At 35.4% G+C, this 15,904-nt stretch overlaps 1 protein-coding gene across 2 annotated transcripts in view; it reads right to left on the reverse strand.

Moving 5' to 3' along the window:
• The window catches only part of LOC126976066 (E3 ubiquitin-protein ligase RNF19A-like), a 98,231-nt gene that overhangs the window by 29,714 nt on the left and 52,613 nt on the right, over positions 1–15,904 (reverse strand). Inside the window, exon 1 of one of the 2 annotated variants that reach the window (XM_050824231.1) lies at positions 5,408–5,557. The exons of the other annotated variant lie outside the window; for it this stretch is intronic. Within the exon in view, the coding sequence (XP_050680188.1) occupies positions 5,408–5,500 (93 nt within the window). The 5' untranslated portion in view covers positions 5,501–5,557. Of the gene's footprint in view, positions 1–5,407; positions 5,558–15,904 lie in introns of those variants that run through there. 2 annotated transcript variants of the gene reach the window in all.

Consider the following 15,904-nt stretch of genomic DNA (forward strand, 5'->3'; position numbering starts at 1 on the left):
GTGCGAGCGATGACGTACCCGCGTACAACTGTTACGTAACACGACGCGAGCAGTTAGCGTTCGGGGATTTACGCACTCATTGGTGAACCACGAAGCATGTGCTCTATGATGCGATCCTTTAAATATCTCATAGTATATTAACGTGCTGGTAGGAATTTAACAAGAGAGCTACAAATCTGTCTTGCTTATCAGAGGAAAACCCCTTTTTTATGACAACAAGGCACGAGACGAGCAGGACGTTCAGCTAGTGGTTATTGTTACGGCCTAACCATTACAATTGCAATGCCGGTCAGGATTCTTAAGAATACCCAAACATTCTGAGCGGCACTACAAAAATTGCGCTCGGCACCTTGAGACATAACATGTTAAGTCTCATTTGCCCAGTGATCTCGTTAGCTACGGCACCCTTCGGACCGAAACACAGTAATGCTTACACATTACTGCTTCACGGCAGAAATAGGCGCCATAATCTAGCCGACATCCTGTGCATAGGAGCCTCCCACTGGTAAATTGTATCTTCTTTTCACAAGCCTCTAAATTTTCCGAACTTAAGGGAGATTCAATAATTTAAATTAAATATTTAAAGTGACAGTTCCAAAGCGCTTAGTTTAAGCAAATTTGAATAAAGTTTATTTGACTTTGAATTTTGAAATTTGTTTTTCGCATACGAAAATTTGCAAAACCATCAAGTTTATGTATCGTGTCCACAGTACAGGGAAAACAGTTGTTATTCCTATTAATTGCATTCAGTCCATTCATCAGTTACGTCAGAGCATTAGTCATTGCAGTGACCGATATCGGGAAGACGATAACAAAACCGTGACGTAGTTCGAAGCGAAATGATCATATTCGTACCACCTCGTATTTAAATGAGGGAACTGTAAAATGGGATCGATAAATTAATTACAATGTTTTCTGTGGTGTGCAATGTCGTTTTCACTCATGCCGATACACTCTTGAATCATTGATGGTAGATGGGTTATCGCTCCAGTTTCTCAAGTATTACTCATATCCTTTTCCCAATAATAATTTTATTTATTTATATGTGTAAAGAAACTTACAGCTATTTATCTATACTAATATTATAAAGCTGCAGTGTTTGTTTGTTTGTTTGAACGCGCTAATCTCTGGTACTACTGGTCCGATTTGAATGATTCTTTCAGTGTTAGGTAGTCCATTTATCGAGGAAGGCTATAGGCTATGTTTTTTTTTTCAAAATTAGGGATCCGTAATAAAATTGCTATTTTGTAACACAAGGTGTAAAATCGAAAACCTATTTTTGCGTGCGCTGCAAAAACTATTGACAATAGAACAAAATGATGTACAGGCTATAATATAGGCAATATTTTATTACTTATAAAACTATCGCGTGAATTATACTTTATATGGCAAAACAACGTTTGCCGGGTCAGCTAGTATTACATAAAGGTATGAAACCTTTATATATTAGCCCTTGAAAGAACTTAGTGGACGTTTCTGATTTACCAGTAGGAGGCTCCATTACACAGGATGCCGGTTAGATTATGGGTACCACAACGGCGCCTATTTCTGTCGTGAAGCAGTTATGTGCAAGCATTACTGTGTTTCGGTCTGAAGGGCGCCGTAACTAGTGAAATAACTGGGCAAATGAAACTTGACATCTTATGTCTGAAGGTGACGAGCGCAGTTGTAGTAGCACTCAGAATTTTTGGGTTTTTCAAGAATCCTGAGCGGCACTGTATTGCAATAGGCAGGACGTATCAATTTCCATCAGCTGAACGTCCTGCTCGTGTCGTCACTTATTTTCATAAAAAAATGTAGGTAAACATCAAGAACGGTACTGATATGACTACGGAGCCATTCAACTTTATTTTTGAGGTCGAAGGTATCTAAAAAAAGTATATATATCTCAAAATAGCTCTCCACTGTGTTGTTCATTAAGAAATTTATATCAGAGTACTCGTTAAGTAAACGCTGCGGTATTTTAATTTAAACTCGCCTACTCCAATAGTAAATAGCCGCGATGCTCTTTTAAAGGCTTCAGGGGTAATGAATGATGACGTAAGTTATTTCAAGTGACGTCAAAACAAACTCGTTCATACAAGGTATTTGCCGAGTTTTCAGAATTGCTTTGATGAAATTATAATTATACTGCGATATAAATAAAATGTACTTAATAATTTTATATGCGACATAGATCCGTAGAATGATTTACTTATATTTTTATTTAAAAGGTATCTTTCATCATTCCAACTCATCATATCAGCCGGATGACGTTCACTGCTGGACAAAGGCCTCCCCGTAAGATCTTCACGATGATCGGTCCCGCGTTACCCTTATCCAATGTATTCCGGTGACCTTAACCAGTTCAACGGTAAATCTTCTGTCTACTAACACTGCATCTTCCAGTACGTGGTCGCTATTCGAGGACTTTACTGCCCCAACGGCCACCTGTCCGTCGAACTATGCGCCCTGCCCACTGCCACTCTAGTTTCACCATCATTTGAGAATTGTCGGTGACTTTGGTTCTCCTACGGATCTCATTATTTCTGAATCGATCTCGCAGGGAGACTCTGAGCGTAGCCCACCCCATTGCCCTCTGACCACGAGGTTTCTCATCCGGCCCAAACTATAGGCCTGATTCTAACTCATTGACACTACTGAAATAGCCGTGGGCTTCAGTGTATTTCAAAATTTATATCAAAGCAAAAATCAACACTAAAGTTTGAAATATTGCCACGAATAAAACAACTATCTCTCTCTTTCATGTAAGGACTTTTTACTCTTAGTTGGAAACAAATAATTCTATAAACTGAATTACCTAAGTTACACAACATTGAGCCATTATAGCAATCGGTATATAAACCAGTTTCTTTTAATCGCCTACAAGTCAAGTACATGAGACGAAGGAATATTTAAAACAAAGGTTAGTATTCGGAGTATTTAGTTGGTAATGGAAGTCATTGTTTTGAGTATCGGCAAATAGTGCTTACTGATTGATACTCTTGGTAAAGTTTCGATTGATAATTGAAAATCGTCAATCAATAATTACAGAAGCAATATATTGAAGGCAGCAAATTTTAAATCTACGTATGAGCCTAAGGATCCCAATATATGACAAACTGATCTTCGGTACGCTTATAGAAATCACACTGACACCGACATTTTCGGTTAAACAAGGGAAGACCGCACGAGACTAGAGGTGCGAATTAGGGTATTGAGTACCGATTTTCGATACTAGCCTATTCCGGAAGTGGGATTACCGGGATGTTCGATACTCTCGGGATTTTTCCACGGATAAATCTCAGAGTAATCGGTGTATATACATAAAAAAACACCGATCGAATTGATAACCTCCTCCTTTTTGAAGTCGGTTAAAAAAGGGAAGCCCGCACCCTTTCTTTGTAGGTTGAAATAATGATGAATGCTATCAATATAGATAAATCTCAGAGTAATCGGTGTATATACATAAAAAAACACCGATCGAATTGATAACCTCCTCCTTTTTGAAGTCGGTTAAAAAAGGGAAGCCCGCACCCTTTCTTTGTAGGTTGAAATAATGATGAATGCTGCATCAAAACATTATAAAGAGAATCCAAACAAAACACGAAATAGTTTACCGCACTCTAACCTTGTAGCCAAATCTATTTACATACAATAGAATTATATCACAGGTGTTGACTATTTACTGTCCTTGTCAATAATAGCACATTTTTGTTGTTTTGATAATTTGAAAGATAAATTACCCAGAAAAGCATATTTAATAGAAATATTATTAGATATGTTAAGTAAGGCGAGTAATAATTCTAGCTCAATCTAACTTGTCATTATTTCTAATCTAATTAAAATGGATTTACGCAAGATTACCTAATAAGCGGTTTACCTAACTGCAAGTTAGGAGTGACAATAAAATCTAAACCAATATTTAACATTACTTGCTAACAATTACGCTGGGTTGCAGTCATATTAGCTGTTATAGTTAAGGTTTAAGTCAAATTTAACGTTAACAATAACGCGGACTTTAACGTAGACTGTGGGATGTGCTGCACCATCGTACTCCGTGCCATAGTTTAAGTTAAAAAGTGAAATATCAATGTCAATGAAAAAAAGAAAGAAATGTCATCTAAACATTGCCAAGTGGGGGAACAATTTTTTTTTGCTTAACCGGTACTTTAACATGTTTGTTATTGCTAAAGTTAGTTGATGCACCCAGCCTTAGTATATGTATCTAACTAACTGATATGCGATCAAGTCAACTGTCAGCGCTTTATCTCGTGACGGCACAGTTAGGTAATAGTATATGTAGAGAAAATATTCCGATCACAAAAGTGATGCAGAAATCGAAAAAAGACGCAACGTGCCAAAACAAAGTAAAAAAGCATATTACATGAGTAAAAATATAAGGATAATTTGTGTTTCAATACGAAATTTTTTCCGCATTCCATTGTTGCTAGTGGCGGGAAAGGTCGACCAATGTACTGCAAGTACGACTAAGAACATTCCACGATTGGATCGATGTTATATTTAAAAAGTTGCCAGTTAAGAATAAGAGGGATCATATTATTATCGAAGGATCTATCTGCCTTAGGGTTGCCAATTTTTTTGTATAGTACAGTATGTCTGATTTCAGAGGGGGGAAATAAAGAGATTTTTTTGCCACCTCGATGAAAAGCTATCTTTTAGTCCCTGGTACGAGGGATAAAAGTGGCCGAATCTCTCCCGGTAAGATGACTTTTGTCCCTCGTAACAGGGACTAAAAGCGTGCTTTTCATCCAGGTGGGAAAAAAAATCATTATATTACGCACCACGTGAGATAAGTAGGACATTGCCACCCACAATATTCCGCGGGTGAGAATGACCTAATTTTCTCCCTAGCTGCGTAATATACTATTTTATCAAAAACTAATTGTCACATTGATAAATTCTGACGTGAGGGATCGTGGCTGCATTCTGAACCGTTCAGAATAAACCGAGTTTTATGACAATGGGTAGGTACCATCCAGCATATTCAGTTCAGTAAATAGGAAGTCTTTATTGTAATATGTTAATGGATGCCCATGCTGCCATATGCCAAAAGAATCAGTTTATGAACGAAAAAAAAGTAGTCTATTTTAGAGGAGATTATGGGTACCACAATGTCGCCTATTTCTGCCGTGAAGCAGTAATGTGTAAGCAAATGAGACTTGACGTCTTATGTCTTTCAATAATCCTGAGAGACATTGCATTGTAATGGGCAGGGTATATCAATTACCATCAGCTGAAAGTCCTGCTCGTCTTGTACCTTATTTTCATAAAAACAAAGGTATTTGGCAACCCTAATCTCCCTACGCCTCTACGAGACAGGCGAGATGTGTGAGAGAGGAATGTGGATATTTATGAGTACATCATACTTAAACAACTTAATAAAGCAAAAAGAAGAAAAACAAACCTGAGTGATAGTTTTATATTCGCTGAATGTCGATATTGGACGTTTCCGAAATCTCAACACCACGCGGGAAGGCACCAATATTGTTCTGGGCATTGTTTTACGTGACGAACAAGAAACACAACACTCGGTATAAATATCAGAAGAACACTGCGCACTGTCAAAACAATTAATATTTACAATCCTGCATACGCCGAGTATTTATTTAAAGATAGTAGCGAGATTAAAATGATTAGAAAGAACTAAGATAGCGGTAGTCATGATGACGGCACAATATTGTTTTTAACGTTTTCATAAATAAACAAACAAATTATTTGAATCATAATAACAGTGTTAACTATCATCAGACACGGATAAAGTTAATAATAAATATGACAAGGTGTATTTTTAAAACATAAATTACATTTATTATTATTGGATTTGTTTGAAATTAACCAATTAATTTGATAAATTAGAACCGAAAGCGCTAGAGTTGTAATTAGGACAGTGGTGATTATAATAATTAAGCTTTTTAGTTCTAACATTATTAGCTTCATTTTGAATAACACTTTTCAATTTAATATATTTTGTAAGAACTTATTTCTTTTTCTAGTTTTTATTCTATTTCGTAATCTTTGTGTAGTGTAAGATTGTGAAAAATAATTATGTCATCCAAAATCTTGGTTTTACTTGGTTTAAGGTTTGGTAATTTGGTGATATATCACCATAATATTAAAACAGGTATTATGGCATAGGGTTACTAAAACAAAAAACTAATTAATTATTTTTATTCAATATTTTTGTAGGTACCATTATTATCTTTATTTTGAATAACGCTTTCATTTTCAAGTTTCTAGTTTTTATTCTGTTTCTTAATCACTGTGTCGTGTAGGTACTGGTTGTGAAAAATAATTATGTCATCCAAAATCTTGGTTTTACAATTCGTCAATTGAATCATGTCGAAATTGAGTTAAGAACACAAAACTGGTCACGTGATTCATATTAACGGACTGACGAAAAAGGGCAGCCCTACTGTCACTCTTTAAATGAGATCATGACTTAGTAGCCAAACCTATTAAAATCGAATACACTAAAATTGATTAAACTTTAACCCCCTTATTAATAATATGCTGCTAACTATAAACAGCCGCTTAGGAGTGTTTTTTCTGATTATATTATTATTATGACTTAGGTCAATAGAAGAACACAGAGTGAGAATTAGCAATGCTTTAAGTTAGCAAACTATTATGAATAAGGGGTAAGCATCAATTCCTTTAAATGTGACATTTGTGGCTTGGAACGTTTTTTAGGAACTACGTCCAATTATACTGTATAATATATTATACAGTACCTACTAAAGATGCAATATATCAAAATACAACATATCAATCTCTCAATTCGAAAGAGATACAATTATAATTCCTAAACTTAAAGCTAAAATCGTTCAAAAACTTTAAAACGAAGAATGTAGAGAAGGCAACATTATTTATACTGTTATTTCTCTTGTTATATCATTTTTACTAATCAGAAACATTTTATATTAGCTATATATTTAATACTTACCCAAATATTTCAAAATGAAAATAACAAAAAGCCAGGTACATCAATCTAATTTTAGTTTTACGATAATTGCGAGTAATTAGAACGTTGTATGCCAAATGATATATCTTATCAGACCATTCCATCTATATTGATTTCAAGTGTTGTTATGCAAATCAGACAAAACACATTTTCAGTACAATTTAGGTGCAAGACAACCGAATCAATGTGATACCATCGGGCCTACTAAGAACTCTTATTGCGATTCAATTGACAACCCAAAATGAACTGCTGTGCTATTTCGTACACCGACGTGATTAGAGCTATCTAATTTAGGTTGACGTCAAATTAACTGATTAAATCGCAATGAAGTCAATTGAATATCAAAAATGATATCAACTGAATCGCAAACTGGTTTAGTTCGTTTATTCATTCGTACCATGAGGTGTTATTTCAACCTAAACTGGATAGCTAATTTGTCAAAGTGATCGATTCGAAAAAAGTTGCTACTTCCTTAGAGGAAAGTGAATCGTGTTGTTAATAAACTTTTAAAAAATAGTGAAAACATAGAAAAGAAAAATTTTATTGATTAAAGATGAGATGAGAATACTTTATTGGATTTTTTTGTAAAACAAAATACTGAAAATAGATACCAAAAATGAAAATACTAAAGACGAGGCAGTAACGGCTCGGGCTATAGCCTGTTCGCAAGAACGAATTAAAAAAAATGTACTCTGTGGTCCTGTCAAATCAAACATCAATGGAGGTGCGTTCATAACTCGTTATTTTTACGAAAACATTTAAGCAAACATTGAATTTGTAATTCAAGGAACTATATTTATTTATATTACTATTATTTAATAAGTATAAAAATGGGCTTAATGGTTTATAATTTGACGCAATTGCGCAATTTTAAAATGTATTTTTAGTATTTTCTACGCAAAAAAACCGCTAAAATCATATCATTTTAGGTTTCGAAACGCAGTTTATTTCGTTCATTCTTCATAAGCGATCCAAACGCCATTCAGTAAAAGGCACTTCATGGTACAAATTTTAGTGATTCAGTTTAGGTAACTGAACTGCATCGGATTAGCATCGCTTATTAAAAGTTGATGGTAGGCCCTCAGGACAAATATGTCAGTCGTAGGAATGCAAGCCAGAGGTAAAAATTTGTTGTAAAAAATATTTTGAGTTTTTAAGCTAGTATTTTCAAATAGAGACGATTTTATCTACAGTTAAATAAGGTAATACATTTTTGTTTAACATAGAAAACATGATTTATTTACCCAATTGTATTTTCTTTATTACTTTCATCAATTTTCATTCCTACATGCAATGTTTAGTACCTATAATTGGTAATTTGGTGATATATCGACGACCTGTATAGCCGAGTGGTTAGCGATCCTACCTACTAAGCTATAGGTCCCGGGTTCGAATCCCGGTAGATGTAAGCATTTATATGGTGAATATGGATGTTTGTTTCAGAGTCATGGATGTTTAAATGTATTTATGAATGTTTGATTGATGTTGTACGAAAAATTAAACCATTTACGATTCGCAGATGACATCATTCTATTTTCGGAGAGTGAAAACTACCTAGAGCAAATGTTGCAACAACTTGCAAACGAAAGTGCTTAAGCCGGCTTGCAAATAAATGCGTCCAAAACGAAAATCTTGACCAACTCATCTGGCACAACTGGTTCGATAGTAGTTAACAATGAAACAGTAGAATATGTCACAGAATATATCTATTTAGGACAGTTAATAACCCCTAGAAATAACATAAAGCAAGAAATAGACAGACGCATTTGTAATACATGGAAAAGATACTGGTCTTTGAGTGAAATCATGAAAAACCCCGAAATACCTATAGGAATAAAAAGAAAAGTCTATAACACGTGTATACTCCCATGTCTAACATATGGATGTCAAACTTGGGCTCTAACAGACCATCTCTCGGAAAAAGTAAAAGTGTGCCAAAACTCCATAGAAAGAAGCGTAATTGGAGTTCAGAGACGAGACAAAGTTACGTTAGAAAACATAAAGAGTCAGACAAAATTCAAAAACGCACACAAGCTCTGTCAAAAGCAAAATTGGAAATGGACTGGACACATTCTGAGGGAAAAGAAAGAGAAATGGACAAAAACCGTTACAGAATGGTATCCAAGAGACGGGAAACGAAGGAAAGGTAGACAGATTAGAAGGTGAGAGGACGATTTTAAAAGAATAGCAGGACCGGACTGGATGAGAGTAGCCAGAGACCGAATAAGGTGGAAATCTTTAGAGGAGGCCTTTGTCGAGAGACAAATTACTAGTTAAGATAATTTAAGTTTTATTTATAAGAGAAAAAAAAATAAGTCACTAGTAATAATAAAGGCTATTTTATTTATTTATTTATTTATTATGTATGTTTATATGAATTTATGTATGTTTAAGTAAGAATATTGTATAAAATATATCATTGTCTTGTAACCCATAACACAAGCTTATACTTAACTATGCTTAACTTGGGGCAAGACAATTTGTGTAAAAAGTGTGTCAAGTGTGTCAATATCACCATAATATTAAAACAGGTACTATGGCTTACTGGTTTCTTAAACAATAAACTAATTATTTGAATTCAATTAAAAAACTCCTGTCAAATGTCAGAAGCGTGAATGCATAGGGTTACAATATATAGGATAATCATAAAGAGCGGTCATTGATAAAATATTTCTCATTTATTCCCACGAGAAGAGGAAGCTTTAAAATTGCACCCACAACCGACAAAATATCAGAATCTAAGCTCAGATAGTACGGACACGTAATGCGTAGGTCCGACAATTATGAGGTGAAAAAGTGCCTTTCCATGGCTGCAACAAAAAGGTTTAGAGGAAGACCCTAAACTACCAGAATGAAGAAAGTACAAAGGGACATGAAACGCTTTGGCCTCAGAGACGAAGATGCGAAAACGCGATCTACATGGCGCCGCGTGTTAACAAAAGCCGACCTAACGGGGTAAGGCGAGAACAAAGAAAATTTATTCTTTTCACTTCAAACAGTTTGAAGTAAATAGCAGAAATTCTTTGCTGTCTAAATAGTTGGTATATTACTGTTGCTATTGGATATTGATTATTGGCTAATACTTTAACGTCTTGAAAGAAACACGATACTGCATTATATAAAACGGTTACTTCACACATATGTTTACGATTGAATAGCGTTGCATAACGCGCATTACAGTAATCGTTTGTAAATACAATTATAAATGAATTCGATAATTATAACGTAATCTATTCCGTATTGTAAGCGAGGTTAATTATTAGGAACTATTATTGTGTTACTGTAAATTTCACTTTGTTTTTAATAATTATAGCCTTCTATGGTCTATAAGTATAGACGGACGGATGTCCATTGGGGCAGTAAAGTTCTCGAATGGCGACCGTACCGGAAGACGCAGTGTTGGTAGGCCCCCCACAAGATGGACCGACGATCTGGTCAAGATCGCCGGAATACGTTGGATGAGGGCAGCGCAGGACCGATCGTCGTGGAAATCTTTGGGGGAGGCCTTTGAGATTTATGAAAAGTGACAAAAACCTCATTTTGCTATCGTTTAAATCAACGATATATACAAGAAGAAAGTAAGTAGGTACCTACTACGAGAAACGTACTGTGGATGTTGTGTTGCGTGTATAATGCATTTCATTCAAACAAGGATTTTCTATGGAAGAGGGTGACAAGATATTTCCGTCGCGCACGTTATCCTGCAACACCGGAGTTACAGTATCATCACCGGCCTTATAATATCGTATCATACTGGGAACACCACACAAGAAAGCTCATTCCGTAGTTTGGTTGTACGTGGAAGAAAGTTCTTGAAAACCGCACTGTAGGAGAACGCCAGAAATCGAGATTGTGGGGATGATACTAATATGGTACTCGATAAACAATACCAAGCAGTAGGTATCTTCTGTTAATTCTGACTAGGTAAATAACCGTTCACAGATTAATGGGCCGCGGAGTTGGAATGAGAATACAAAGGTTTAAGACTATAATTATATAACAATAAGTAATAATTTGCTTGCATATCATAATTTTCTGACAAATACGACTACACAAAAAGGTTACAATACAATATTAACGATCAATGATTCGACATGATCAGCAACTTATTCGACTTCGCCACAATACCATGTTAGGCAACCAGTCATACTACATTAATATTATATTGCGTAATAAAGTAGTACAATTATATAATATAAGATAAGATCGTGGGTTCGAGTCCCGATTCGTTCATAAAATTTTGTTGTTTTTCAAATTTTATTTGTGTATTAATCCTAGAAGTGAGGGTTATCACTTTAAAAACAACAAATTGTTTAGATTTACAAGAGCGACATCTCAAGTCAATTTCCTAATATGCAAGTATTGGGATTGAGCAGGTTATCAACTGTAAAGTGGATCCCGTACATTTGTTTTTTTTTTTTTTCAAATTTTATTTGTGTATAATATAAGATTCCTTCATTATTATGGAAGAAGAGGATATAAATTGATTTGTCCAATTGCCACCAAATTTGAACAGCCCCAGATTTCTGGAATTTCTAAATACAATTGATCTTGCCTAAATGGAGAGCTTGCCACTTGTCTACAGATGCCGAATGTAGCTGCGAAGTGCTCAATATGACCACCGTAGTTTGTTTCATACCACTATTTGACCTAAACGTTGTCTCTTTCTCACTCCCTATAAAAATGTTTCCGTATCCGCTCACACACAACGCAAAAAAGGACCTGCGTCGCTTGACCCGCAAGTAAAGGGGTATATTTGATCAACAATAACTCTTACGGCCGTTCCCAATATTCAGTCTATCTCTTACTTGAGATAAAAATCGCAACTATCGTTGACTTTTCTGTCCCAATAAACTTATCGACGGTAGCCCAACTTATCCGTACACGCTGTCTGTTAATGGGACGACTTGTAGCTTACCAGCGATAGAAGTGTGTAAGGAAATTTCAATTCTTGCGTCCAAATATAAGGCGATAAGAATGACTTATCGGGTATATTGGGACAGCTTCAGATTATTGACAGCTAATTACTGACAGTAGGAAGTAGTAATTTATCTGTAGATAGTATATTGGGAACGGCCGTTAAACACACACAACAAAATATTAAGTTTACTGCTTTTCAAATACTCTCCATTAATTAAATTTTAAATATTTTGCGATCGAACCATTATTTAAAATAGGAGGACCACAGAACTGAAGACATGTTTTCTACGTGCTGAATGAAAGCTATCACTGCCTCGTCAGAATTGGTAAAAGTGAAACCTCTCATCAAATCTTTGATTTTAGGGAAAATACAAAAATCACAGAGCTAGGTCGGGGCTATGTGCATGATGGGTGACGGGTTGTACTATTTCGGAAGTTAAAAATGACTTAATTTTGTTGGCCTTGTGTGAAGAAGCGTTATCATGATGCAGGAGATGCGGCTTTTTGGTGGTCTTTCTAGAACCATTTTTAACAATCTGGGTAAACAAATGGTAGAATACCACTGGGCATTAACACTCTTTTGATCTTCAAGTGGGATTGTGCAGATGGGACGTAGAACTTTGATGTGTGATAAACAATTGACAAATATTTCCCGCCAATTGTTTTTTTTTATTACTAAGAAGGTTGCAAAGTTTAAAAAAATATAACATTCGAAATTTAAATAGTTCTGATTAGCCAGAAGTGCAAAACTTTTAGTTTGCCCCATGTATAACAATTTGTTAAGCAACTCAAATATTATTATGAAATTAGAAAAAATATCGGATTAATAAAATAGTTTTCGCACAATTTTAAAATAAAGCGCCCATATGTGCTCGAATACTGTAAAAAATAAACTTTCCCCCTTCGGTAATCACAAAAACCAGCTATTTGCCCGGCTTTTTCTTATAGTATTAGTTACTGTACATGTTTGCCTTTAAAATAACAGCAACATTGAGCCCCTTCATTACGTAGAACTTAAACCACCGTTGTTTTACAAATTCAAGGCGAATTTTGCTAACATAAAAATAAAAGTAGCTACAGACTGGTATGGGTTTTTGAATTGAATATAGTAGTAGGACAAACTGTATATAGGTATATATAATAATATAGAAGTCGCCGTGCAATTAGCTCATACAATACATTCATAAGCGAAAGGTTGCAGCCGCTTACAAACTTACGAAACTCTAAAGGTAATCCGGTTGAAATGGACGTGGCCGGTGCACGGGCACTCGACATTGCGCATACGAATCTATAATCAATTAATTCTGATTCTTAGCACGATACAGTTAGGGATGAAATTTGAAGACCCGTAACTTTATCGAATCGTAACATCGCACTCAAGGCTCGCCTCGCCACGTTTGTGCCATTAATGTGGTAGTAATAATGTGATCTTAGAATAAACACTTAGGATTGACAGTGCAAGAGTAAGTGCAGGAATTATCCAACTTCGAGCGCTGGAAACGTGCAAAGCTGACTTCAAAGAACTAATATAAAACGAGCTTTTAATATTTGAAACTTGTAGAAAGTACAGTACTTAGGATTAGGTACCCTAGGCAAAACCCCATTTTTCTCCATAACAAATAAGATGCAAATATTGCCTAGTGGCGCCCGAGTCTAGAGATGAATGCATGTTTTTAAATCAACTGTTTTTGCCCGCCAAACTTAGTCCTTCCAAAAGCGATGGGGGATTCCCTTGAAGTAGTGTCTTGAGTGAGTCCTAAGAATACCGTACTATTTACAAGATCCATATCTTCGCCTTTTATATTTGCAAGATCCATATCTTCGCCTTTCATATTTGCAAGATCCATATCTTCGCCTTTCATATTAATATCCGCCAAGGCCTGCTTTACAGATAGCAATATAAATTGAAAACATGTTGTTTATTAAACGTTATGTAGAAGACTCATAATCGACACATATTAACTTAACCTTAGATTTCATTAGGCACATTGTCAAATTTATTTTCCACCATCATCAGTAAAGAATAGAATCTTGTAATCCTTCCAGACCAAAAACTGGTTCCATTACCGTTAGCTCAATAGATTTCAGATTCCAAATTCAATACTTCCATCTTTTATCAGATTCATAGATCAACTTCTCTTCTTAATGCTTCATAACAACTCAACACCGGCATCAGTAGCTGACCTGCCTCACGTAAGCCCAAACTGTTTACAATGAAGTAATTTCATATACTGATATTGGTCTAAAGTTGCAGGGGTCAGATTTACTGCTAGTTATGAAATTTGGTTATATTTTGCTGTTTCATCAAATTCATTGAAAGGGATTATCTCCATTAATTAGCTTTGGTATTAAGCCGAAACATACGAGGGTACTAGACGGGCTCAATAACACGTGAATTCTACAAAACTGTATCTTTGTTAGAGATATTCTTCTCTCTTGCACACTTTGTTTATTTCACGGACTTGTAAAAAAAGAAGGACTCCGCGCCGTGACATTAGCAAGTGAAGCACCTTTATGCTAGTGTGTGTGCGGTTACGGGGTATACCAGTTACACAATTTTTTCTCCCTTAAATAATCATATATCCACAAATACTTTTATGTTATTTTTTTACACTTTTTCACAACGCACGACGGCATTTTTAAAATATTTTATTTAGACGCAAACTGACCTGTCACAGGCGATGACAATTTTCATAATGGCCGTCTATCGGCCTGTAGTAGTGTAAGTGTGTGCGTGGGGCTATGTATTTACACGTTAATCGGCTTGTTTTGGTGCTACACTGTTATGTAAGGTGACACGGAGTCCTTATTTTTTTACTAGTCCGTGGTTTATCTATACGCTAGCTCTCATATGTCTATGGTCTAAAGTCTAAGTTAAACTTGTATGTTGTTCCTCAAAATCTCATAAAAGTATTGTTGTTATTATTAGCAAACCAATTTATATTATTCTCAATTCAGGTTGAATATTACCATAATATACAACAATGTTGTGACATCATTACTCCATTAACCCTTTTTTCTTCGTAGAAATAATTAAAACCGGATTTTCACACGCTCAATGACTGAAGAATTCATTGAATGGCAGATCTAACCAGATGAACAAATAATTAATCCTTATGGACTTAATTTATTTTCTGAGCAAAAAATTCAATGAAACCTATATAATAAAGGAGATTACGATTAGATACATTCAAACGGTGAGTCTTAAATTAATCATATGAAAGAATTGAATTCTAGTTCAATTTATTCACTTAATATATTTTTTTATTTTTGCGGCTGTGTCATCCAGAAAATAATTCTGTGTCCAATAAAACTGTGTAATTCAGTATTTTAATAATTAACAGATTTATTTAGAAACGGAGGATAAACGAGCGTACGGTTCACGTTAATGTTAAGTTATTACCGCTGCCCACATTCTCTTGCAACACCAAAGGAATCACAGGAGCGTTGCCGGCCTTTAAGGAAGGTGTACGCGCTTTTTTTGAAGGTACCCATGTCGTATCGGTCCGGAAACACCACACAAGGAAGAAAACTCCTTGAAAAGCGCACTGTAGAGGACCGCCACACATCCAGATGGTGGGGATGAAATCCTAATTTGTGGCGTGTCGTGCGAAAGTAGAATTCGGCGGTAGAAATCAGGTGAAATACGTTCACGTTCCAGCGAGGTCTTGGGATAGTGTGTGTATGTTATAGCAACAAAATATGACAATCACGCAAACAAACAGTACCCTACTCTAGCATTGTTCCATTTTCAAATACCGTATTTGTTTTAAATACTTAATTGCATTACAAATGGCCAGTCCAAAAACTTTCAGTATGGCTCACGTATTTCATACATTACTTGAACATGTGAGGCATTCTATACATTGTCATAGTCAATTCGTCTAACTACTCACATATTATTTATTTCTTTGCACAATAATTATTAACAATCAAAGAGACTTGCTCACGTAATTAAGTATGATGTAAATCACGGAATTAGTGCTTATTACATGATCAAACAGCGGCTTGTAAATCTCT

The sequence above is a fragment of the Leptidea sinapis genome, chromosome 39 (genome assembly GCF_905404315.1).
Source record: "Leptidea sinapis chromosome 39, ilLepSina1.1, whole genome shotgun sequence".
Lineage (NCBI taxonomy): Eukaryota > Metazoa > Arthropoda > Insecta > Lepidoptera > Pieridae > Leptidea > Leptidea sinapis.